At 36.6% G+C, this 27,222-nt stretch overlaps 2 protein-coding genes across 5 annotated transcripts in view; one reads left to right on the forward strand and one right to left on the reverse strand.

The window, feature by feature from the left end:
- Positions 1-320: 320 nt before the first annotated feature.
- On the forward strand, positions 321-23,806 carry LOC137408270 (influenza virus NS1A-binding protein-like). Of its 3 annotated transcripts, none has more exons than XM_068094724.1 (15): positions 321-467; positions 7,923-8,120; positions 10,358-10,539; positions 11,009-11,133; positions 12,676-12,807; positions 13,346-13,518; positions 14,840-14,965; positions 16,153-16,228; positions 16,512-16,685; positions 18,107-18,226; positions 18,980-19,209; positions 20,115-20,250; positions 21,033-21,206; positions 22,115-22,285; positions 23,189-23,806. In XM_068094724.1, exons 2-15 carry the CDS (start codon positions 7,947-7,949, stop codon positions 23,302-23,304), a joined length of 2,109 nt encoding a protein of 702 aa, XP_067950825.1. In that variant the 5' UTR covers positions 321-467; positions 7,923-7,946; the 3' UTR covers positions 23,305-23,806. The 3 variants fall into 3 exon arrangements, with proteins under 3 accessions (XP_067950825.1, XP_067950826.1, XP_067950824.1); XM_068094725.1 differs by lacking the exon at positions 321-467 and adding an exon at positions 6,776-6,792; XM_068094723.1 differs by lacking the exon at positions 321-467 and adding an exon at positions 7,103-7,200.
- A 170-nt stretch (positions 23,807-23,976) lies between these two features.
- Positions 23,977-27,222, reverse strand: part of LOC137408271 (excitatory amino acid transporter 3-like) — a 46,767-nt gene continuing 43,521 nt past the window's right edge. For both annotated transcript variants that reach the window (XM_068094727.1, XM_068094726.1), the window contains 2 exons: positions 25,121-25,255; positions 23,977-24,468 (listed from right to left, as the gene is read on the reverse strand). In XM_068094727.1, the coding sequence (XP_067950828.1) occupies positions 24,270-24,468; positions 25,121-25,255 (334 nt within the window). In that variant the 3' untranslated portion in view covers positions 23,977-24,269. The remainder of the gene's footprint in view (positions 24,469-25,120; positions 25,256-27,222) is intronic.

Raw genomic sequence — 27,222 nt, forward strand, 5'->3', positions numbered from 1 at the left:
TCTTTGGAGGAGTTGTTGCATAGTTGTATAGTTCGAGACTATTTGGTAATCAATGTAAGCCACATTTCCACTAAGGCCAGACTTGGTTGCTGCAATGAATAAGGCCTTCACAATGGTTTATTTAGTTATTGAAGGAATATCAATCTCTGGTATTCTCTTTCATATAAATAATCATGGGGTTATAGTTATAATGTAAACATTCAATAGGCTAGAGTTAATTATATCGTATGAGTAGGCATGGCTAGTGGCTCGCCTGAGGCTTATAGAAATTATTGATTGAAACTAAACTACGTCAAACAGCACCTCAAACAGCGCCGGTCAGCCGCGGTCTCATTCTTTAGCTGAATACACTGTCGCTGCTGTTGCTGTTATTACAAGGTGTCACTGCGCGCTGCCATAACAAACCACTGTACACCCGCTGCCATGCTCACTAAACGGGACAAGGTACGAGGAAGTTTGCTCAGTAGGTGAGTCTCCGATGTTGGTCAGCTTAGCATTTCATTTTGCAAGGCTGGTCTTTTCTGTATTGAAAGGTGGTTGATTTTGTACAATTTGCTAAGGTTGGAAGGGAGAGAAAACCTATGCAGCTGTTGTTTGAATATCATATCAAAGATAAGAGATGAAACTAAGTTACTGGGTAGCATCTGTGTTCATATAAAGGCATGAAAACAACACTAACATTTATCTGAAAATCTGTTCATAGCATTATTACATTACAAACCATCTAGTGGTAGATCTTTGAGTTTTATAAGTAACTTGACTTAGATAAAGTCGCTTGTGCTTTAAAAACTTTAGTGTTGGTTATCGGCCGCCTAGCTCATTTCATCTTGAAATGCGATGGCAATTAAAACCGCTAACACATGAAATGAAAATAAAGTATTAAGCAAAATTGTATGTAATAATACGAAGTAATACAAGAGTTGTCCGCTCATGGTGTGTGATGACCTGATAAGCTTAAATATATAGTCTTAGCTGATCAATGCAAAATTATCTTCAGATGGTTAAATGTTAACCTAAGTTGTTTTCTACTTGTAAAAAACAAAGAAAGGTACTAGATCATGTTCTAAATGTGTGTTATGTGACATCTCCCATTACATAGTGGGTGTGGGTTGTGTTTGAACATGACCTGTCATTACGCCCACACTGTTTGAGAGTGTGGCCTAGTTGCTATGATGAATATTTCAGAACCAATGAACCTTGTTGCATCTTTGTGCTTTGTTTAAGTCTTGTTGTACCTCAATTGTGTTCAATACATCTAAGATATATTCCCATAGATATGAGAACTTAGTACTCTATGCTAGCATTTAAAGATATTTAATTTGGATAGGCATTAACATGAAGCTTATGGCTTCTATTTAGCATAGTTTTAAGAGGTGTTGTAGCTACATAGCGTGAGACTTTCCTGTGGCACAGGTGGTAATACTCTTTGATGGTAGCAGTAGCCATTTAATTGCATGTTATTTGGCTCCTTTGCATCGCTTGAGTCCTGATTAATTTAGCTAATGCATTATTCTGGTATAGTGATTTAGGTTGATTCCCAAAATCATATCCCGAACAATCATTGAGCAATTAATCTTTACTAACCAACAAAAGGTAAAAATGATAAATCACACGCTCACTGCTGATTCTATCATGCATTAAATATTTAGGCAGTATTTAAACACTGTGCTTTACTATAAAATGGCCAAACAGAATGGTTTGTGGTTGCGCAGTGGTCATGGGCGTACAACCAAATCCAAAGCAAAGATGCATGCTAAAAGATTTCTATCTGTAGTTAATAGGACTTGCAGTTTTCAAGGTGTAGTTTGTAAGGATTTCTTGCATTTTAGGTATATTTTGTGAACAGCTGATTGTGGGACAATTGTCAGTCTTAATAAAAATTGTTTGGTGTTACAAGAACTAAACCAAATCAATGATCGGTGATAGAACCTAACATGAAACTCGTTTTTAAAAGACTCGCGTTGGCCATATTGCAACATGGATTATAAACTTCTGCTAAGACTTGATGATAGGCCTCACCTCCACAAAAGAAAGTTCTTAGCGTGATATCTGAAAAGAATTATAAAAGCATTGTAACTGAATCACTCCATACTGTGTATTGAATACAATAAACAATGTGGTCCTATGAACCGACTGAAGCTGAATCACGAGTCTAACAGCTGATGGAGCAATTGAAACGATAGTGATATCCCAGGCACCCCGGTTGCTATGCAAATACATTAACCAACTGATATGAAATCGTTAATCTAATGAAAGAATTGTCGAGTTATCATTGCATTCATCAGCTTTTACCACTACTTTCCTGTCATGACATTTGCTTGTCTCATAAATCTAGTTGAAAGCCTGGACTTCTTTATATCAACAGCTGATTGCATGCATTGTTTGCACAGAACATGGGAGAGGGTCCTAGATTTCTGCATGTTTTTAACAGAATTTGCATTCATCGAATGTTTATGCTTCAATTGCTAATGGAATGGGCTATAAATATATGTTCTATGGGTGTTGAAATTTCTCAACTTGCTTTTAATAGTCTTAGCTCTTCAGGGAGTCATAACTTTTAAGGTTGATTGCTGTAAAATTGGTTGAATGCCAAATGAAACCATATCGCTGTTTTGTTTTTGAACCATGAGCCCAACATGTCCATTAACATAAAATCTGCACAACTGATATACAGAAAACCTAAATCCGAATTTATTTCATCGTCGAATTGGTTATCAAATTGTAATAAATTCAAGTTAGTGGGAAAAGTAGCTTTTTGCCAATGGTCTATGGCTTGTAAAGGCACTTATGGAAAGCTAGATGTTTTAAGGTTCTTGCTATCTCAAGTCACAACTGTACTGAAGCATCTGTCACTACTAAAACCACTCTTTGTCTTTCTAAAATAAAAAGTTTCTAGTTTGAAGTTTAGCTAGTTAACAATGCTTTGCTCAAACAAGTTCAGTATACCATAAATTCTGTATTTGAACTCCACGTTTATTTGAACTTCACTTCTATTTGAGCGCCACTATAGGAGAAGTGTTGTAAAATAAAGTGCCACCCTTTAATTGAAAGCCACATCTATTTGACTGCCATTATGTGGGATGGGTTGAAAAATACAACTTTGTCATGGCATTCAATTAAAGGTTTTATGATAGTTTTACCACTTGTTGTCCTTTGAATAAAAAGACATAAAATATAGTAAACAATTAAAAAAAAATTCAAATATAAAGCGCTTAGTAGTACGGACTGGGTGGCTACATTGTTGGTGACTATTGCCAATGCAATTTTTCACAATGACTTGCGAAATCACAATTTTCAATGACACCTTACTGCTGGTACTGTATCTTGTTGACCTATTTCAATTTTTTTGCGTGTCAGTTTTTTGTTAATGTAATAGAAAGCCTAGCATTTATGAAATTCCAATCGCACAATGTGCGGTCAGTACTACCAGACAGTCTATATGATGTGAATAATGCGAAAGAGCTCAGAACAAGCACCATCATGTTGGACCTAATGTTGATGCCATATCAGTGATGAACCAATCAGCGCTTTTATCACTGCCTGCGTGGAAGAGGAGTTTTTTCTTACCTTTAGCCATAGGGCACTAGCCATAGGTGGTACCACCTAGTGCCACTTCAACCAACACTGTTGTCCAAATATTCTTTTATTAGTTCATTGGACTTTGTGCAGGTGCAGGTGCCGGTCGCGACCCTGTGTTGCCTTGACAGCAAAAGCCAAATATTGATAACTTATCAATGAAATTTGTCAATCAAAATTTAGAACTCAACTGACCAGGGTACAATATATTTGTCACGACTGGCCAGACGTGACAAATAGATTGTACCCTTGACAGTGTCACACCTTGCGTGCAGGATTGTACATTTCCATGAAGTCCAGCATTCGAATTTGGATGGTGGTCATTAGCCACTGGTATTGAGTCAAAACATACAACAGACCATTCAACTTGTGCTAGACATAGATCCTGTTTCCAGTGTTGTCTGTAATGCTTTCCATGTTTCTAAGTTAAAATAGTCAGTAATTTGATAGCTTGTTCCCAAATATTTTGAATTTGGTACCATATTAGCCCTAATGGTTGCGAATGCCCAAAGCATTATGCCTATGCGTTAGATATTGTCAAATAGTGTCGAAATATGGAATCGTTTTTCACAGAATGTAAAACATTGCGGCAATAGATTCTCGAATTGAAGTACTTGTGTTTGAAGTCGCGTGTTGAGAGAGCTTAGAGCTAATATCCCTTACGCATCTGCAGCAAGTCAGATGCTCATTGGCCTTATAGTTTGATGATCGTACCAAGCATTGTCCGTGTATTCATCCAATTTTGTAAAGGCAAGGTTACTCTAGGCAACTTTAAGAGTTTTCCGCATGGTAGCGTTAAATGGTCAAAAATGTATTAACCCTTTTGCAGCCATAGTGACATTATTGTCATTTCGCGATATTGACGGCAATGGGCAGAGCGACTATTATGTCGGCACGCGAACGGTTTTTTATAAATTGATTTCTGGTGAGCTTATTGTGTTTTTTTATTTAATTTTTTACTAATAGTAAACTAGAATATATTGGTCTCTGTTAGCAACCAAAAAATTAGTCGGTTTGAGAAAAAAAATGATCGTTTTTGCAATACTAAACGAACGAAAAATCCGAATTAAAAACGTATAATTTGAATAAAATGGAGATTTTTGTTTGTAGCTTGTTTATGCTTCTGTTACTGCTTTCTGAATATTTTCCCAGAGTGCAACAACTTTCTTCTACTGTCATGGCGTCCTCCAAAGGCTATAGGCAAAGCTATAGAGGAACAATAATAAGCACAGGATGACAAGACTGTGGTGTAGGCCTCTGCAAGGGCAAATGCTTCCAAAATTACTATAGCTAGAGATACACTTGTATAAGAATTTGACATAAATATTTATTTGTATTTACCTGTATAATAAAAATATATTACACATTTACAATATCATAAATAAAAGTGTATCAATGATTTTTTAAAGCAATTTGTGATAAATTAATCTGGATAGGGGGTCTCAAATAGCCCAAAAAAACTTGCTTGTGTAAGGGTTAATGTTAGGTTCTACCAATGTTTTTTAGTCGCACCATGCTGGTCTTTCAGTGTCTAAAGTTTTTTCATTTATTTATGCATCATACGACTGTTTATTTGGCTTGCGACTATCACAGCTTTTTTACACGAATGCGAGCGGGTATGTTGGCGGCATTAGCTTTCAAACTCATGTAGAAAAAGATGTACCTTCAAATTGCTGAGCGCAAACCTATTATACCATGGAGATTGCGTGGTTTTGATAAACTTTTGTGTCACATGACTAGACTACTACTTTAGGTTTCAGTGGCCACATTCATTGAGCAACATAAGCACTACATGTTGTCAATTTTTGTAGTCAAATCCTTCGCCCTTGCCGTAATTTTTTAACTTGTTTTGAAGAAGTCTGACTCAGAAGTACTACTTTAACTTTTCTATTACTCATTTTTCTCATTGCAAAAGCCTCATTCATAGAGCTTCCATGTTCTGATAAAATATTTCATAGAATGCGTAACTTCCTGAAAGACATGACATATTGTTTTCGATAAATTCTCGCCCATGTTTATGCTGAACCAAAAGTAGGTTCGTGAATGAATAAACCATCTAACACATTTTACATATATGTCAACATACTTTAGTTTTAAATTATAATTACATGAAATGTAGTTTATAATAGTAAACTGAAAATAATATCAGCAGTAGAAATTATAACTCATGGTTGCATTCTTGACATTGCTTGCAGCACTTAAAATGTTATTCCACCACTCCCTTATTGCACCAGTTCCTTGAAGAGTAAATGCCGTAGGAGTATTTAGTGTGTGCCTTTTTATATATCGACGAAGCATTACTGTAACAATGTTTTGGGCAAACATGGATTGGTGAACAATGACTGTTTTCGACAGCCAAAAATAGCACTTTTGAAAGCATTGCTGACGTTTTTGGTATAAGTCTGTATGTAGAGCTGATTCTCAATGGGAACTAGAAATCTAATTGCTATAATTGGAAAAGCTAGTGGTAAATGAGAGTAATTACTAGCGCTCGATTCTCTATGAGCCAAGTACTGTTTTTAATATGTTAGCTGTTGTTTTTTTACGCCACGCTTTTAAAGTTGTTAATAACTAATAACGCCTGTTATAAATATAGCTCATAAACAGATTGAATAGCCCATGCGGTTTGACCCGTTCACACGCTCCCTGAGTCACATCTTTGAATCTTGTTTATTACTGCCAGCTCGTGATATGCCAGCTTCTACTCACGAAACCTGTCTTTTTGTTATTCCAGATAATAGATATTGCAGTTTGCTCTGTCTAAAACCTCAAATGGCGCTTGTTATTAATGTTTGAGTCGCCTGTTATTAATGTTTGAGTCGTAATCCTCCCCTCTCACATCATGAACTTTTGAAATAAGACACCAAGGCTATCACTAGTAAACTATTTTAAGATTGAGATATCAGCGTAGCCAATGCTATTGCTGTAATATAGTGTGAAATTACATCATCAACCTGTTGTGATGTGATGTGTTGTCAGGCAGGGACAACATGAAACGTAAGCACTTTCTTTCACACATTTCCAAACAGCTTAGGCTAATCAGGTTTAGCTTGTTGCCATGTCAGAGAATACAAATATGTATGTAATTGCTTGTTTATGTTAAAATGTATTACTTATATCACAATAATATTTCTTGTAAGGTGCCAGAATGTTGGGTGTAATGGAACAGTACTAAAGTAGCGTGTATGTAGGAGACTAGCTAGCGATTTGCACCTGGTAATTATCACTGAGTACAAATCTTCTCTTATGCAATATCATATATTATGTAATATAGACTTGCTCAAGAGTGCAGCATTCTCTCAGGAAATATTTTTCTTCTGACATTTGCAGTGAATGAGCGATTCAAATATTAGAATAATTCGGAACTAATATGATTATCGTGAAATGGACTTATAATCTGCATACTGAATGGAGCATCGGGCATGTTTTTGCTTTTATGTGTATCATTGTAGTCATTGAACTGCCGCGCAATTTTCTATTTTCTGTGTGTAGGCCAATCAGATTGCATGAGTGAATGATTGGGTTAAAAGGGTGTAACTAAAGCAGTTGTGTTTAGTGTGAATCAGAGTTCATTGCCTGCTGTTCATAAGGGACCAGTCAGTAGCTATTCAGCTTTTCCTAGAGGTAGGTTGCTGATGCTTCATAGTTTTTGCTATCAGCATTTTAGTTATTTTATCTTTCATTTTAGTTTTATCTCAGGATATATAACTACTTCTTAGCCAGTTATTTAAGCTTGGCGTCTGTCACTTAGCCATTTTGATGGTTGGAATTACTTTGTGCATGTTAAAAGTTCAAAAAGTATCAAGGCATTATTTTGTGTTTGTAAATTTTGTCATAGAAACGGACTTTTACTGTATGTTTTTACTTTTTTCTCGGAAAACCTGAGCTTGCTTTTCAAACACTGCAATTCAACTAGACAGCACTTGTTTTCATTGCTTTTTTAATTTTTCTCAATTTTTTTGAGGCTAAAAACAAAATGTTTGATGATAAGATCTATATTACATGCAACCTTGACGTGCAACATATATTTAGGGTTGATCAAATAATCTGTTCTAGCTCTCCTTTTCTGGTTAACAGCTGCCAATGGCGTGTTAATCAGTCAGTCATGTTATAACTGAATCTGTTTACAAGGCTGCGGTCAAGATGGCCAAATAGTTGTCGTGGGAGTTATAGAAATTATCTGTACTGGTGGTAGACATTGTCTTTCATTCTGTTGTTGGAACCATGAAATCAAACATGAGTATTGGTTTGTTTTCAAAAGCATTTGCATACAATTAGAGTCGCTTGTGTTTTTCCATAAAACCTGCCCTTTGGATTCTGTTTTGGCATATTTTGTTTTCTTACAGGTATAAACATTCACATATAGAAATATGAAAATTCAAGACCATCGCGTACCAAATATGGATGACGAACAGTTTGCTAAAAGACCAGATCAGCCACAGGCTGAATGTGAAACATATACAGACAACCAGCTCGCTTCTAACATCCTTTCAAGCATGCACACGTTGCGGCAAGCCGGACAGCTGTGTGACTGTATTCTCAGGGTAAGTTCTTTCAGTGCTATACCTCTCCTTTTACACACAAGAAACTTGGACAGTTACTATGTTTTCATGGCACGGTTAGTTTGCAAGATACAGTTAGCAGCCTTGTGTTGATTAGCACATTTGCGGATCTGTAAAGTATTTGTCACTTCAAGACCACAATAAAAATAGACATTTCCACTTGGTGATGTTGCCGGGTAGGCAGAAAGCTTGAGTGACTAATGGAGTCGACATTCAATAGCGCGGAGCCGTCCGTCGGCATGTTTCCTAGCTATTTACTGAAAGGATAAGGTGACCGCCCAGTGATAAAGACAAAAATAGTACTCTTGATAAAGCTGGCATATAGCGAAGGAGCTGGGACGCAGCAGGTTATCGACGCTAGGCATCTAAGGCCTATATATGTAGTTCCTATATATAAATAACTGGAGACGTGACCATCTTACCTCCTCCATATCAAAAGAGTCTCTCAAGATGCTTTCTCTATCATTGAGATACTCTGTTGATTGAAAATGTATATATTTGTTACTTGTTTTCTTCCTGGATATTTAGCTTTATATCTAGTGTCATATTATAGTTATATAAACTTCAAAGCTTTAAATAACTGCACATTCTATTCTTTATATAGGGTACCTAAAGGTTGGCTCTAGAAACTTCCATGAAGCGTAAATGCATATATCTCTCCCAGAAATTCTAACTGCTGATGTACTTGAAATTTGTCTTGTAATTCTTCACTCATACACACTCATAAGTCTCTGCGGTTGTTAGCCCCCTAGCATCAACCACTTTTTAAAAAACACTCAAAATTATTGTCTTCAGATCTGCTAGTACTAGAACAAAGAAACGTTTTGTCTCATGTCTCCTATCGACTCACAGCTGGAGTCGTCTTCTTTCTATTGATCTATTTTATTCAGCTATAAATGCAACATATTTTAAGCTACTCATAATGCCATCTATTTAACCGTATTAAAGACTCACCTTCACCAATATTTTTATTGATATAAAAGTGTGAAGGAAAATTAATCAACTCAATACAAACTTGCAACTCAGAAAAAATAACTTTCCTATTCAGAGTACATAAGCAACTCTTGGTATAACTTGGCACAAGAGGTTAAAAATTTGAATTTAAATATATTAAATACTTCATTGAGGGCTTGATTATCTGATTATATATTATAAATTTCTCTCATTAAAATACTCAATCCAAGCTAAGGCATTATTTTCACTCTCAAACTAAGCATGAAACGTTAAACATCTTAATCAATTTGGGAGCCGAATGGAATGTGCCTATCGACAGCTCAGAAAAAACGAACATCTTTCTTTTGTCCTTAAAACCATGGCATAAAAAGAAATGTCATTGTGCAATATAATACAATTTTTTAAGAATAAGCTTAGATCTCCAGTGTTGAAAAGTTAGAGGATGTATATACTGCGGTGTTGGTGTAATGTTGAAATTATTCAAAGACGTATTTATAAACCCAGCATTACACCTGATTCACATGTAATTCACAGCATGAGCAAGATATGTAGGAGAGTGTACCAAAGTCCTTCGTCTGTGATAGTTCATCTGAATGCTGTAGCCTCCGAGCATAACAGCAGCCCTCATCAATGAAAGACTGTCTCGAAATGAGCATTTCTGCTATGTTGAACGATAAAAGTGCTCTGAATTCATGAGAATAACTCGCAAAGCATCACGTGTAAAATTTACCAACTTGTGCGTGCAAATATACCCCAGTCTCCTTTTTGAACAGCCTTCACGTTGTCCGCATGTTTGCACATGTTCACCGCCTACCTACAAGTTTTAAAGCAAGCTTACCTACAGTCAAGTTACCTACAACAAGTTTTAAAACAAGCTTACCTGCAGTCAAGTTACCTACAACAAGGTTTTTAAAACTATGTGACTGGTCAATTGTCAACCTCGCGATAAAATAAACCAACTGCACGGTGTAGTCTGCGAAATAAATGTATCTTTGATCAAAGCTGGGTAATGATACAATAAGGACTAGTTACTAAAGGTCTTCTGGAACTTCATCTCCCTTCAACTCTTCAAGTTCAACATCCGAAAAGTTAACCAGCCTATCTCTTGTTTATAATACTTCATCTTGTAGAGATTGGCCAGAGGCATTGACCTCTTAACTTATATCATTATCTATTCATCTCGGTCAACTGCGGTCAATATTCAGATCACACTCACTCTCCAGATGATGCATGTATATCTATGATCTCAATCCCATCATTTTTAGGTTGGAAAGAAGCAAGCCGAGTTTACCGCCCACCAAGCAGTCTTGGCATCAGTTAGCCCTTTCTTTATGGCAATGTTTGAGCAAGACCCTCGTATCGAGAGTCTCACAAAAAAGACATACAACGTAAAGGACATATCTCCGGAGTCTTTTCAAGTCCTCCTTGATTACGCCTACACTGGAAGGTAGGCTTGGAGTTATCTATGCATGTAAAACTGGTGATGTTGCATTATGTGTTTAGCATTGTCTAGTTCATAACAGCCCCTAATTCACTAGTCTTGTTACCCTAAATGTCATAGCATTCAGGATATTGATATTGGATTCATTGTATTCATAATTGCTGCTTCTTCCTTTAAGCTTCACCTTTTGGAATTCTTGCACTTACCATTTGTAGAGCTTATTGTTGCATTGTTAATGGGTATTTTTTCAGCCCTTGAGTTGTATTTGCGCAGCGGCATTCAATACCGTTGCCAAGCAACTATTTGAACACCTGGGCCCTGGGTAACCATCTGTGACAGCAACTTTATCTTTGGTGTCTCGTTCTTAAAGCAACCTTTCATTCAATGTCAAAGGAAATGCCTGAAAGTGGAACCATATAATGCTTTGGAGATACGTAAATACCAAGATCAATCAGGATATCTCTCATTTTTTTAGTCTCAAGTTAAATGAGCTGACGGTGAAAGACGTTTTCGAGGCGGCAGTCAAGTTGAAGTTCCAGGGTGTCGTAACTGCCTGCTCTGCATATCTTATCGAACATCTAGATATATACAACTGCATAGGTAAGCAGGCAAAGCACTCAGCTCTATTGTGCCAACGTATTGAACTATGTAACTAGTATGCTCAATTGAGCAGTCTAACAAAGCTCGTCGGCCATTTTGTTTTACTTTCACTCAAGTCTATAGGCATACTAGCTCTGGTAAGGAAATCATAATTACTTGAGGATTTGTTTTAGCACATCATCTTCTACCCTTTTTTGTACATGTCGCACTCATATCTAGTCTGGTCATATCTACTCTCAATTTGCGAGCTTATCAAGCCTTCACGCGCTTATGGGATTGTCTCCTTGTGCGCTCAATTAGTCATAGCTCTTTTAACAACTCCGATTGTGAAGGCAATCGCTGGCTGCGACTCATATGACTGCTCAAATGTTTAGGAGTTATCTCTGTACGTATTGCACTGTGTTTGTTCATGAAGCCTTAGGTCATCATATTTTCCTTATGATCACACACTCAGTAACATTCACTTTGAATTCGGTGAGGCTAAGCAAGAGACTTCAGCAACTAGGCCATCATTAATTTATTCAAGAACATCCTTTTTTAGAGAAGTAGCTTATTTCTTAAAACAAATAAATTACAGAATTTTGTTATTATATATTTCAATACATCAGAGTCTTGGCTTTCGAATGAGCCGTTGTTTGACATGGTGTGACAAACATTGGTTGGTGTTTATAGGATTTCACCAGAGCTCTGTCGCAAAAATGTTCAATGGTATAGGCTCGAAAATTTTGACATCACACTTTTCATATTCGGTGTTGTGTGCTCTTACCGCTTATTTTATTGCTTTCCGCTTATATTTATCAACTACGATAATAACGCTAGAGGAAGGCAAAGGTAGGACAATCCAGAGAACCAATGGAGATGACAAAGGAATCGGTGTCATTAGCTCTCCATTTACAGATTATTTCTATGATAAATAACTCAGATTCCAAGCACCATACTATGTTTTCCCAATGATATGCACTAGCCCTCTCATTTTATTGTGATTTTGAGGGGCACGACTGAGACTAATTAATTTCAAGTATTGCGGGATCCCCTAGGACATATAGTCCTAGGGCCAAGCAACCGCATGTCACAATTTAATCGATGTGATTTCATTACCTTTATCAACGACAGTACATTTATTGAAGCATAATTAATTAACCCAGAACATGTGTTTGTATTGGTAGGCGTTAGATCTCCAGGCATTGTTGATTATCTAGAATTTTAGTTTATTATTAGTGCTCTCTGGGTTTAACAGCACAGGTTGTCACAGAAAAGCACAGCCTCAACGGCAGCGAAAGGGATCGACTACGTAACGCTAAATAATAATTATTACATCGCATTGTGGGAACCGCAACCAAGTGTTTTATTGCAGGACATACTTGTGACACCCTGTTTTCTCATAGTTCTACTATTCTTTGTGTATTGAATATAGGTTCATTCGAAAGCCAAAACTCTGATGTATTGAACTATATAATAAAATAATTATATAATTTATGTGCTTTCATTAGGATCTATCATCACTCAAATGCATGTGTTCCTCAAACCATCTCTAAATTCTAGATGTTCGCAAGTCAATAGAGAGTGATGTGAACCTCGTTGAGACAGTGAACAAGTTCATTCAGGAGAACTTAACAAGCATAACAGAGACAAAGGTTTTCTTCAGTTTGCCACACATCAACATGAAATTAATGGGTAAGGAGAGTAGATGTACCCTTATATCTTTATCTATCTTTATCGTCATTATTCTTCTTAGCTAGGCTGTCTGCCAATTAGCTCGATTGCATCTCTAAATTTCTACTGGCCTGCATGCGAAAACAAAATATATCTCTTGGTTAGCTTTAACAGAAGATTATGATAACCTCTGAACCAACCAAGTTGAGAACAGATTTTCATACTTTTACACAAAATTAGTATACCAGTATAGTGAAGGATAAAGTTAGTATGTAATATATGTTCTTTCTAATTTATCATCACACGATCATTAAGTAGATGAAGCAGATCGTTTTATATTTGTAGAGTTTCTGATTGCTTTTTAAACTGTTTTCCTGAAAAGGTCAACTTGGTTGTTTTAGACCTTCTCAAAAGCAGCTAGTTTAAATATATAAGTTGTTTATTACTTTTGCATGCTATATTTTGGATGCTAGTTTGTTTTCTTCGGGTTTACCAACTGCTATGGGAGCAAGGAATGGGGGTTGGCGGGGCCTCAGTGTCTGTGAACTATCTACTACAGGCTACAGTCGTGGCGTCATTGGAGGACCCGACTCTAACGCCGTGGCTAAGCTCATTTCTGATTGGTTGCTGACATTGAACAGCCAGGAAGGTGATTCGACATGGTCGGAGGCTGTAGTTACGACGCAGTCGGCTAACAATGTGGCAAGGGACATGCAAGTCCTTACCGAGCATGTAATTTGCTTTACTATTTTGTCATGTATGGCCTGCTTCTCACCCCTCTTGGAATAACTCCAGCTCACCTACCTTCCTTGTCATCATTAGAGCCCCAAAAACCATAGGGGAATCTCATTTCGTCTTCCCAACAGAGTTCCTTTTTGATCCCTCTGCACCATCAGTTGACACCATGGCCACGGCATGAAGTAAGCTGTAAAGGAATATTGGGTATTTGAAAAAGGGTCAAGACCTGACATCTGTCTCTCGACTGTTACATATATAACCTTCTTAAAGACCAGTGGGGTAACTAAACTCTAGTATCTTCAAACTGTTGGGCAACTTTTCATATCAACCGAAACCTGATAAGGTGACCGCCAGTCAGACATATCAAAGTTCAAATACATAAACATGTAAACATGATTATATTAGTAATGGTTTGGGCAAACAAGAGTTATTCCTGAAACAAGGTAAAAGTAGCTCAGTTTCTTGACAAACCAATAAATGCTCTTTCTGTAAGCAAGAGGTATTGATAACAGCTGTTGGAAGCTGGGATAGCAAAATTCATGGTATAGTCTCGTTGATAGACACACTAATACCAAACACTGGAGCTTACTGATATAATAAGGCAGAGCCCAGAAATGGCTCGGTAATCTACAATAGCGTAGTTGACTTTAGTTTCTCTTAGATAATAGAGAGGTCCACGGGTAACTCTACTCCAAACTGATTGGGTGTGCGGTTGACTTGTGGTTGGATGTCATATCATTACTGTGTGCCTGGGGTTGGCATTATTGAGCCTGGATTGTTGAAGTAGATTAGATTATAAAAAATGATTCGACTAGTGAGACAGTGTGTGCTTATTTGGATTCGTCTGTCCCATATTTAGCAGGTGTTTATGAGTAACTATGTTTAAAGTATCCAGCTGTAGACGTAAATTATGTAACGCATTTTATGTATTTCTATTATCTGTATGATTAGTGGTGCAGGACTTGCAAGGCTATTTATGATATGATTGATTTGTACTGCTAACTTCTTGAAAACAATCTAACTAGACGGCTAGTCGGTATATTATTAGGGAATGGTTGATTTGTTAGTAGTACGTTACTTGTAGAAGAGTGAAAGTTAGAGCCTGTAGTGGGTGATCATGAGAGAAGAGACTAGTTTAAATTTAGTATCTTTATTGTTTGTAGTATAGTTACGATCTTGATATTATATATATTACATTATATATTGTATTATATATACAATATTTGTATTAGGCCTATATATATTATATATTGTCTATCAATTCTCTGTAATAAACTACGTTTATTAGATTTTTATTCAAGGTTTTGTCTTTCAGGAGAATGTCATGTTTCTGGATGCGGAAAATCATTTACAGACTGTGTCAGAGATGGATGAAAGCATGTCAAAGACAAATGCAGTTCAAGACTATGTTAAAACTTACAAAAAACACTATCAGTCGTTGGTGAGTTTAGAACTAATGCCTTTACCGCCAGGATTCATTACAAAATTTTTCTTTCATCAAACTTGTTAAATATATTTCAAGCATTTTTCAGTTAAATATTATTGGTTATCAGAGAACCAAGATATGATAATGTCAGGCGTTCTTCTGCTTTCGCTGTCTCCTTGGTTTTTGCAATCTTACGCTAATACTAGCATTTCTTTTGTCAGCCATCCTCGTTGAGTCTTTGTACCCTTATCATCAGCACACGAGTCATGCGTTGGAATGCTCTCGAGTTACGAGTGTTTACATGTGTGCAAATAGCATAAACACGTTTTTGTAAAACAAACTTTCCGTATCATGACATTCATCCGTGTTGAACCTGCTTTTTGTGAATGGCGTAGGAAAGATAACTCCTTAAAGCACTGAAGTTGGGAGTTTTAACTTGGTGCGTAGTAATCTACCATGAAAGGCTGAGAGCTTAGCTAGGCCTAGATGCATACAAATATAATGAGCAGATGGACTCATTAGCTCATTAGTCATACAGACCAGCTCAGCTCGCACAAATTCACAACTTATTTGATGTTCAGGAATGGAAATATAATGATTATTAGCATTGCACTTTTTATCAGGTCCACTAAATACTATTTTACTGTTCTTTGTGTCCACAGCTACTTTACCAAGAAGACCTTTAAAAACTTGCCTATTTTCACACCTTTTGAAATCCAATATTAGATGACAAATATCAGTTCTTAAGGGGTTGGCTATTAGTTCATCATTTTATTGTGTTTGTTTCTTACCTCTTTTCTACAGAATAGTGATTCCTCTTCACATGATATTATTTATGATATTCATTGTCTTGCTATTCATTTTGTATAGCCTAATGTAAGAATGACAACTTCCTTTTCTAGAATCTTAAGTTGGTCGAATCAGATGTTTGCTATATTTTTTCATTTGAACACATGTTTTTTATCAAAAATCTCATTGTGTTTTAGTCAACTAATTTTTCTATCATAGTATTGAAGTGAATTTTATGAAAATATAAGATTCACTTCAAGTAAGACAATTACTAAGACATACACCGATCATTGATATAAATAATTGATTAAGGCTCCATGTGAGCAATAGCTTGGGTAATTGAGCTGCAGAGACCAGTTGGCAGGGTGTGGGCATGTAGAGCTGTTACTGATTGCAATTCACTCTTTCTGTAGTCTGATGGAGCTGTTCTTAAAGAGAGAAGCAGCGGTGAGAACTTGGTTGACATCATAGCTCATATTGAGGCCAGCGGTACGTTGCACAGAGTCTTATTAGTGATATTGCATTCCAAAATTCATAAGCTTGTTTAACCATATCACACTACTATGAAAAGTGAACAAACACTGTGCAATGCATGTCATTGATAAACAGTTGGTGAATTTTAAAGGCCTCACATGCAACTAACATCTCTGGGATTCTGTAAAGCTTGTTCTTGGTTTCATTATTGATTCCTTTAGCATCTCAGCACCCGATAATATTTGGACTTGTCCAATTCCTGCGTACAGTTCCTAATTATGGGTTTTCGGTATTTTAGATTCAACCCATAACCTCCTTATCAGTATCAATGGTGTCATCTACAGCATGACTGTTCGTATGATGTTCTTGCCTACTAGTGACAGATACGGCTCAACTGAGTCTGTTCTTAACCGAAATGGCCACTATGTGAACAGCTCTTCCGGCAGCTCAGCTGAAGAGGATGAACAAGCAGGTGAAAAACTACGTTATTTACCAATGATCGCTGTCACGTACATTTGTACCAGAAATAATAGAAATAAGTACAATTTTAAAATAAAATTATCAAATTAGGATCCAAGTACGCCCATAACTCTAAAGGTATAAACACACTAGGCGATTTTATCGCGAGCGTTATGAGGAAAGCAGAGATATCGCTGGCGTGTGCATAAACACACTTGAGCGATTCACTAGCAAGCGATATAATTGGCACGCCCACAAACTGCCAATAAAATTTTGTATCATTAGTTTCTTCGGAGTTGTTAATAAATCTAGAGTAGTCAATATGGCGCCGTCTAGGCGACAACGTAAACAACCTACGCATTTGTTATTAAACCTATCTCACTTTCACGGATTGTACACTGCCTACACTACAAGAAGACATAAAAGACGATTATGGTATTTTTAGCTGTAATATTTTTTACTATTTTTATACATATTTTATTTTGTAGTGGTTTTTTTAAAATATTTATCGTTCTCAAGATGGTCAACCTGCGCAACGATTGACTCCAAATGTTGGTTTTCAAATCGGATTTTTGTAATTCTTTTGTTATTGTGTACAGGACTGGGAGTGCTATTATTAAATTTATGAACAATCCAGTGTTTGTTCTGAAGATGTTTCAATTGTAACAAAATAGCAAATTTTCGCTGCTGTACGTTGGTGAACAGCGATAAGAAATAATTACCCGCCATAAAATTGCATTCTGGTAAAAGCCAACCAATCGAAATGCATCTCGCTAGCGATAAAGTTGTGTAGAGAAAGTCTAACGTTATCGCTCTGCATGAGCAGGCTGAGTGAATTCTAGCACAGATTAGCGCCACGCAGCGGGATATCGCTCTAAATATCGCCTAGTGTGTTTATACCTTAACAAGTGAAATTGCATGTGGTCACTTCTCAGATCATCCAATATGACTGACATACTATTCATTCATAGTACCTGCATGCAGTCATAGTACCTGCATGCAGTCATAGTACCTGCATGCAGTCATAGGACCTACATGCAGTCATAGGACCTGCATGCAGTCATAGGACCTGCATGCAGTCATAGTACCTGCATGCAGTCATAGTACCTGCATGCAGTCATAGGACCTGCATGCAGTCAAAGGAAATGGCTATATAGTGTTTAAAGGGAAACCTTCATATTTCTCAATAGAAACAAGTATAAAGTAGCTTTTGTTGTATCTCCTTCCCTAAAGTTAATACGTGAGTATAATATTCAGTGGGTCTTTTGGAGTTATCTTCTTTATAGTTGCTATTTAGAGTTCATATGAAGTAGTCACGCGATTGTCTCGTTTTATGCAAGACACTAGAGTCATTATTACGCTTATTGAATATACTTGTGTGTATATATATACACACACACAAAGTCAGTATTACTAAGTACTTCTTGGTTGTAGGAGGTCTGGAAGAATGCTACCAAAAAAGTAGTGTCAGCAGCTTTGAACCTCTTGCTGAAATGAACCAGCCTCGCTGTGGGGTCGGCTTGGCATCTTGGGAAGGCAAGCTTATAGCCTTTGGTAAGTTGAGTTCTGTTTCGCCAGTGTCTTGATTTTTTGCTTATGTGCTATTTTCTACATGTGTCACAGTAGTAATTGTATAAACGCTCCTTTCGTCACAACGTTATACTGCTGTAAAAGTGTTGGGTGTTGCATTTCAAGAGGAAGTCAAGATAATTGTGTATATATTTAGTAGAGCTTCACAATTTCCAAAAAATCACTAGAAGTTTTGTTCTTGCAAATAGACGATTCATGACATATCGTTATACTATATTATGTTATGTAAAAAAACTTGCAAATTTTGGTCAATACTTTTTTGTATGTTTCAACATAAAAAGAAACTGTTTGGTGTGATAATTAGAAACATTTATCCATGAGCCCATGTGCATTCATGGGCACTTGTTCCATGGCCTCTGAATGAGCTTATTGTGATGCTATCATGTCCGTGTGTTTTAGTTCCGGTATCAATCACTCTGAACATCGTCAGGTGTGAAAAAATCGGCATTACACGATTATATAATTTACATGATTTGGGATATCTTTTTAAATTGTGGTGATTTTCAAATCGTCAACCTTAAAAACGCCACCAAACATCGTCATATTGTGAAGCTCTAGTATCTAGTAGGCAGTCCAAAAACCAATGCATGGTCAGGCAATGGTTTGCGTTCATTGCTATCACCTTTGTCTAAGCCTTATCTTCAACAGTCCATGCCGACTATTATAGAGCAATATTTATTGTACGTTCTATTTCACACATGGTATCATCATTTTAAGGTGGCAATGACAGGGCTGAGTGCCTTAACACAGTCGAAGCTTACGACCCTGAAAGCAACAGCTGGAGTCATCTTCCCAACATGAGGTGTCGGCGAGGAAGGTTTGATGGAGTTGTGGTAGCGAACAAGCTTTATGCCTGTGGTGGCTCAGATGGCCGACGAGAACTGAACTCTATTGAGTGTTTTGATGGAAATGACTGGAAACAGAGGAGTAATATGTTGTCATTCAAGGTAACTCTTATGTTTACATCTTGGTTAAGGATCATTATAGACCTCTACAGCTGTAGAAATCAATTCCACAAATCTGTTCCGTCAAATACGTACAGCGTTCTTTTGTACACAACACATTGTGACCGCCCTTGCATCGCCTGGCTGTCCAGCTATAGTGGTTTGTGTCTGGCAATGAAAAATCTGTATCGTAGAAGATTTGAAATCGGAACCTCCCGTTTACCAGGTAATAAACTAACCCATTGAGCTAAGCGAGATGCAACGGATCCGGTGGGCGATATGAGTCGTTATCTGTGGTAAAATATGCATAGCGACTCTGCGTTAAGACGCAACGTTACTGAGGCTTGCTCTCACAGCTCTTATTAGTAAGTTTAGCAATACAGTTACTAGCTTACTCAAATTAGCCATTGACAATATGCCAGGCTGATGGCAAGTGGCAGGCAACTACATCACCTGCCACTGTTTATTAGCTGATTTTTAATACCCATGCAACGCCGGGCATTCCAGCTAGTCTTTTCTATAATAAGACCCATGCCCGTTTGTCTGGCCGAAGCTTAGAGGTTAGAAAAAAGATTGCTTTCAACAGAGTTCGAACTCGCGATTTCGGTGTCCTGGATCGACACTACCACCGGGGCCATTAGACCGCTTTCTTGCGTTCATGAATAAAAGTGCAAATACTTTTTACGCTTGCCCATCTTCACAGTGCACCGGACCGCTAGGGTACTAGTTATAATAAAAGCTGCTATTTACTATATTCTTGTTGCACTACTCACAAGAACAACGACTAGGGAACTCGGTCTAGTATATGCGAAATCAACAGTGGTTAAGGAAAGTCACTTTAAGTTTTGACTTACGCTCTGCTTCCAGTCATGTGGTATCTCTGATTGTTGTGCTTTCATCGCTTGCAGTCATCATGTGGTATCGGAGCGCTAGATGATAAACTCTACATGCTCGGCGGATACAATGGACAGCGAGCTGAGAAGTCTTGTGAAGTTTACAACCCAGTCAATGACAGCTGGTCTCGAATAGCATCTTTACAAGAAGGTGAGTGAACAGTGTCATTTGCCATGGTTTACATTGGTTTTACTTGAATGCAAATGATATCACTTGAAAATCTTTGCAATTCAAAACATTTATGCGTGTTACTGCAATCGTCTTACCATTTGGTAGCTTTCTTGGTATTTGTGCTATTCTAGAGCACAATTTTCTCCTGGTGTCAGTTGTTTCTCATGCACATATGTGACTCCTGGTGTCAGTTGTTTCTCATGCACATATGTGATTCCTGGTGTCAGTTGTTTCTCATGCACATAGGTGACTCCTGGTGTCAGTTGTTTCTCATGCACATATGTGATTCCTGGTGTCAGTTGTTTCTCATGCACATATTTGACTCCTGGTGTCAGTTGTTTCTCATGCACATATGTGAATAAGTATGAGAACTAGCCTTGCCATTCTCATAGCTTCGGCTGTCACCAGCAAGCCGGCTCTATATAGATAGGACTAAAAATTGGCCAAGGTTTAGCCAATATCCTTGTATTTATACTGGTTATAGTTATTTATTATGCTCTGCTGCCAAGCAGCTAGTCGCATGAGGTTACATGGTTTTCTATAGTGAAGCCCAGCATATGTGGGCCTACATAATTGAAGAATCAGTGAGGGAAATACATAACGTCATGTCTTCTGCAACCACAGTATACCTAATTTATTTGACGTTACACGCTTCACACTTCAGGCAATATATTGAATTGCAGTTTCCTTATAATTATTCATTGTTATTCTTTATTATGAATATTTGTTATTTTAGCAATTAAAATTTTAATCATTGTTAGGGCGGTCACAGTGCGCTGTGTGCAGTTACAAAGGAATGCTGTACGTATTCGGTGGAACAGATTCTTGGAATTGCTCTTCTACAGTAGAGGTCTATGATCCGGTGAAAGACCAGTGGAGTTTTACCAAGTCTATGCCTCAGGCTAGGAGAGGTGCCACAGCAACTGTATTTAAAGGTGCTTATGCTAAGGCTTGCATGGCTTCACATTAGGGATGGAACTTTCACCCGTTTAAAAAAAATTTCTAATTCATCATGAAAGTTCAATAGCACCTTGGCAATTTGTTTAAAAATAAGATTTCATCACCACAAATCATTTATAAAAGTAGCTTTAGCACAAGTGTGTCTTGCTTTTTTTAACTACTTCAAATGCATTGGAAATCATTTAGAAAGAGTTCAGCCTCAGCTATATTGTGATTATATCTGGATTATATTGTGATTATATCAGGATTATATTGTGATTATATCAGGATTATATTGTGATTATATCAGGATTATATTGTGATTATATTGTTATTTGGTCCAAGTTTGGATCTCCGTTAGAGAAATTAGCAATGTTAATACAGTTGTAAGTTGATAAGAATGTAAGATTTACCTCGCCAATATTCATAAACATTCAATCTATAAAACTATATAACATTTAAACTGTTTGTTTGTTGCCTTCATAGATGACCAACAAGGGAATGAAGGCTTCATTTTTCCTGCTGTTTAAAGACCATCAAACATTATCTTTTTAATCTTCTTACATGTAATGAGCAAAGCTTTTGTTAAAAGTAATCGCTCATTATTGTTTGGCGGATTACTGTTATAATGGCATTCTCACGGGGTACATATGTTATAAATTTAGCTTTCAAGGTTTCTTTTGGGCATTTAAACGCACCAAGGTTAAATTCAAGAGTTGGAAGACGCTTCGATGTAATTTATTTTTTTTCATTGTTTTTGTCAAGCGATTTTGGCACCAAGATTAAAAAGCGCTTAGATTCTGGCCGCCTCAGACAAGTAGGATAGCTAATCTGTCAGAAATGTGAAGTATGCCACCAAGCTTTAATATTCATGGGGTATCTTATTAGAGTGAAACTGTTGCAGGTAAAATCTACATTCTTGGAGGCAGTGATGGCTCAAGGTCATTGAATTCCGTCGATATGTATGACTGCGAGACAAAGACATGGTGCTCAGGACCTTCCTTGCAAAGTCCGCGATCTAATGCTGGAGCGACAGTGATTTCAGGACGCTTATACGTTACCGGTGGTTATGGAAGTAAGTTGAAAAATATCGGCAGTAATTATTTGTTGGCTTACTTGGCATTTGTTAATGTAAACTTGATTTGAAGAAGTCAATGATATTCATGTAAAAATCTGAACCATTCGAAACTCTCAGCATGCTGTGACACTTTTTTTGTTGTTCAACATTTGAACAATTTTACCGTATCATAGATGTCTCATCCGCATTGCATCTGCGCATGTATAATAAGTAAGGCTAAAGGTCTGGCTAAACATTGATGAAATGCGTCACCTGTGTAGTCGATGTGCCGTTTCTGAATGAACATGTTGGCCTATGTTGATAGAGATAAAATGGATCCTTTTTTGATCGACTGAAGTAGTTTATTATAACGATCTCAAATTAATTTTATCACTGTCCGGTGCCAGCTACTAGCTTTAAGATTGGCTTTCAAACGACAATGACAACAGGGATTTTACACAACCCTCAATTTTTCAAAAGCCACTAATAGAGATTGGAATTGCTTCTAAAACATTTCAGTTATATGTTGTTTATTGATTAAGTTAAAATACTTTTTTGAAATTTGTACTTAGCTGTTCTCATCGTCAACGTGTAGCAGTTCGTCGTTAAGCAAAATTCAGCGAAAGATGTAAACGGGTGCACAAATGCTATTGCTATTCCCAAATCGTTTTTGATCCATGTAGTAATACAGAGTATCCTAACAAGACTCGGATAGCTGTACTGGAAAATCTAGCAAGGGGATTTTCACTCGACTGAGACCAATTTTCATCGATAAATCTATTTGTCAACACGAGGCAATATGTGGGTAATAATGTGGGTGTTACTTGCATCTCTACTATGCGTTGGCTATACATTTTGTCGGTTTGTGCAGTCAGGCCTTTCATCAAATACCTGTTTAAATTATTCTTTTAAAAATTACAGAGAATCGTTTCCTTTCTGACATGGAGGTCCTGGAGGAAGATGATGACAGCAAATGGTGCTCATATCACAAGAGTTGTGTTTCTCACACATCATCAGAGTCAGATCCTGATCACTAACAGCAAGTGCTTGCATAAAGGAAATGACGTTTCAGTCATTCATTTTTTTATTTGAATTTCGCTCCATTGAAGCTTTACGACACCTAAAATGATGCCAGAATATCATTTTGCACTATTGTCTAGTTAAAGCTACAATTACTGTATTTTTTAGTGATATAGAACTATCACCTTTCTTTGTCATTGATTTAGACAATTATCGTTGGTTATTGTCACCAAAATAATTTATTCTTATACGCAGTAATTGATGTCTTCATTCTGTGTCTTAGTATTAGAGAATTGTTATTTGTGCTCTATCAGGCTGTTTAAATACTGCTTGGACAGGCATGTGAAGGTCAATTTATCTGTTTAGTCTACCTTTCTTCATGCCAATTTTGCTTACGCATTGCATTGCTTTGTCGCATTGCTTTGTCGTTGTGGAAATGTATAAGGCATAACATGATGTTCTGGATTACAGTTTACATAATGAACTGTGTCAATATACTGTGGTTAAAATATGCTAAAACATGGTTGTTTGCTGTTAACAGTGTTCTGTGACTGCATGGAACAGCGCGTTGTGGTCACAAACAAATGTCCTATTTCAGCTAAAAATCACCTGGTTTTATTGCTGTTATTTTTCCATTTATTTGTAAAGAAAATATAAGAAATAGTTGAAAGAAGTTTAATGCTTTAATATAACTTGAATAGAGCTATATTAAATTTTCATAAACAAAATAGAATGAGATGTTGATAGTAATAAAATAAAAATGCGTTTGATAAATGGGATCCAGATTATTTAAATTGGTTCCATTACTATATGTTAGTTATGAGGGAATAATTGTTGGAAGATAGTTTTCCGATTATCACTTACTTTTAGCAAATTTTATCAACACTAAAAACTTCTCAGGAGCTTTTGTCATAAATGCCAGATCATAAAGCAGTCATAAACTAGCCTTATTATGTTGCTAGGTGAAAGTTCAAAAATGGTGTTACAGCCGTGAATCCTCAGTTTTGGTTGAGTGCTCGAGAGCTTGACCGTTTAGGGCAGTTTTAGTCGGAGCTTCGTTTGCTGATTCTGTGGATTCAACACTTTCGAGCTCTGGTTCCAATTCATTTTTAGAGTAATGATTGACAATCCCTGCGCCTATCGAGTCACCCAGTACGTTAATAGCGGTGCGGAACCGATCGCTACAATGGGAAACATAATAATAGACACCACATGACTATCATCACTTGCGACAGTCTTTCAAATCTTATCGAGTTTAAAGTTAGGCAAAATATTTTTAAAACTGATCAAACCCTCCACTAACAAGCTTCTGTATTTATTACTCGTGTCATATGCTTAAGTGAGGCGTGAGAGGGGAGCTTTCTCAGAAGTACTTAACAAAACATTTGCATATACCATTTTGCAAAAAGAGTTTTCATGTCTCAAAACAACAGATGAATGCTTCTCTTTAGTTCTGTTGTCTGTCCTAGGTTGGACAGTACAGAGTTTTGTTCCATAAAAACAAAGCACAAAGGAAATAAATGTGGCATCTATTTGTTCCACAAATTTAGATAGGCCTTAAAACAAAAACTTATCACTATTCATTTGCTTGTAGTAGTTAATTCCGTGATGGAATTAAATTTTGCTGCATGTATATATACATGTATCGCGCAGGTGCTGTCGATCATTCATGAGCGGCAAACCTACTGCTTTACTAGTTACTTTCTCATGCAGCTAATCAAATAGCAAGTGCATACAACTTCAAAAGATTTCTCCAAAAACACTGAAGAACTGTCAGTTAATTTTAGTATACTCGAGGATTACAAAACAATCTTTTACAGTAGCTATACTCACAGAAACCAGTCAATTGCAAGGATATATGCAACATCATTATCAGGCAGTCCGACAGCGTTCAACACGATGATCATAGTGATGAGCCCAGCTGAGGGCACTCCGGCAGCACCTATTGATGCTATGGTAGCAGTCACACTGTAAAAATGAACACAGTATATCACTAGCATTCTCATTTTTTGTATATGCAGGTGGTTTAAAACTGTGTTGATTGTATTGAGCTTACCGTTGTAGCTTAGACGGTATTATTATGTTGAATGGCTAATCTACACCAAACCTCATCGTTAAACTGTTGTTAAAGCATTTTAAACTATTAAAGCTGCCTTCTGTATGACTTAACGTTTAAAAATCTACATATGCTTTAAAGTATATATGAATATGTTATATTGAGAGATAGTTTTTAATGTAATTACTACTAGAAATTCCACTGTCGTACAGCCCATGACCAAAGTGATATTGGAAAAAAGAAAGGGTACTGGTGGTTGAGAAATGCAATATTAGCAGTCAAATAACACTGCAGTGCAATAGGATAACTGCAATGGTAGCTGTAATGCACTGGGTGTGGGTGTTATTATATACAACAAACAGCAATAATGAAAGAAAGATTATATGTTTATATCTCTCCTCCTGCAATAGGAGAAATGCAATATTGGCCAATATTAGAAGTAGAATGCACTGATATTATTAGAATAACCAAGATTATTAATATAGTAATAATATAAAACCAATGCACAATTTTGTTTACATTTCAAAACGTCATAGCTAACAACATCAAAAAGTGATATTTAATATATAGATTTTTAGAAAATCTATTTAAAAAAGTGTTTGGTCATGACAAAAAGCGGTTATGAAAGGAAAAGATTATATGTTTATATCTCTCCCCCTGCAATAGGAGAAATGCAATATTAGAAGTAAAACGCACTGATATTATTAGAATAACCAATATTATTAATATAGTAATACAGTAATAATAGAAAACCAATGAACAATTTTGTTTACATTTAAAAACGTCATAGCTAACAATATCAAGAAGTGATATTTAAATATATTTTTAGAAAATCTATTTAAAAAAGTGTTTGGTCATGACAAACAGCAATAATAAAAGGAAAAGATTATATGTTTATATCTCTCCCCCTGCAATAGGACAAATGCAATATTAGAACAACATCAAGAAGTATCAAGAAAAAGATCCAAACTTATAATTAAATATCGTAATCTCATAAAAATCGTGTGTCTCAAATGTGTCTGAAATGTCAGTTAATTTGAAATCGGCAAAAATGAAACGATTTCAGTACTCCTACGTTAATCACCGAAACCTTCGACAATGCTATAGACTGGTGAAAAGTACACGTTATTTTTTCGTGAAATGCGCACGATTTAATCGTTCTATTCTTTGTCGCTCGCCGTTTCAACTTCCGGTCTTAACTTTTATAAAAGTGAGGCTTGACAAGTTTTTATAACGATTTTCGTCCAAATAAATCTGTCTATTTGTGTATAATCCGATTAGATGGGTAAGTTTTAAGATAATAACGACGGTTTACAAAGACTTGGTAACATATTTAAATAGGTTTGTATGTGTTTTGTATTGTTATTATACTTTAATGACTCTACAAAACGATGGTTAAATTTGTTGATGAAGTTTTAATTCAAGGGTTCGTCTCATTGTTGATGAATGATTTTCGAGAGTTGTGTGCACATGTGCATTTATCATAATTCTCCCAACCAATCGCTTCGCTCTGTTTGGTCGTGGGGTAAGAATACACTTATATTCAATATAAGGGTAAAAGCGTCGACAAAATTGGTTCAGATGATATATATTTTTAGCTTATAACCTGATGTGACTTGTGACCTCTATTTGACTTCTACGTGTTTCTGTTTTAAATAAAAGCCTATTTCCATGCTGCAAACACATCAAGTAGCACACATCAAATATATCTACAGGTGTGTGTGATTTAAATGATTCATTTTTATGGTATGTACAGTCAATGAGTGGTGGTATTCAAGACTTTCATGTACACAGTATTTGATGTACAAGCATATGTGACTTTATAGTAATGCACATTAGTCGACTCAACCAACCATTAAGCATATTAGCCGACTCAGCC

Source organism: Watersipora subatra, chromosome 11 (assembly GCF_963576615.1).
Source record: "Watersipora subatra chromosome 11, tzWatSuba1.1, whole genome shotgun sequence".
In the NCBI taxonomy this organism is placed as follows: Eukaryota; Metazoa; Bryozoa; class Gymnolaemata; order Cheilostomatida; family Watersiporidae; genus Watersipora; species Watersipora subatra.

Excerpts from the sequence above, each read along its gene's own strand:
- LOC137408270 (XM_068094724.1), top strand. The coding sequence starts at position 7,947 with ATGAAAATTCAAGACCATCGCGTACCAAATATGGATGACGAACAGTTT. Across the intron at positions 11,134-12,675 it reads AGATATATACAACTGCATAG|ATGTTCGCAAGTCAATAGAG; the intron begins GTAAGCAGGCAA and ends TCTAAATTCTAG. Across the intron at positions 20,251-21,032 it reads AATAGCATCTTTACAAGAAG|GGCGGTCACAGTGCGCTGTG; the intron begins GTGAGTGAACAG and ends AATCATTGTTAG.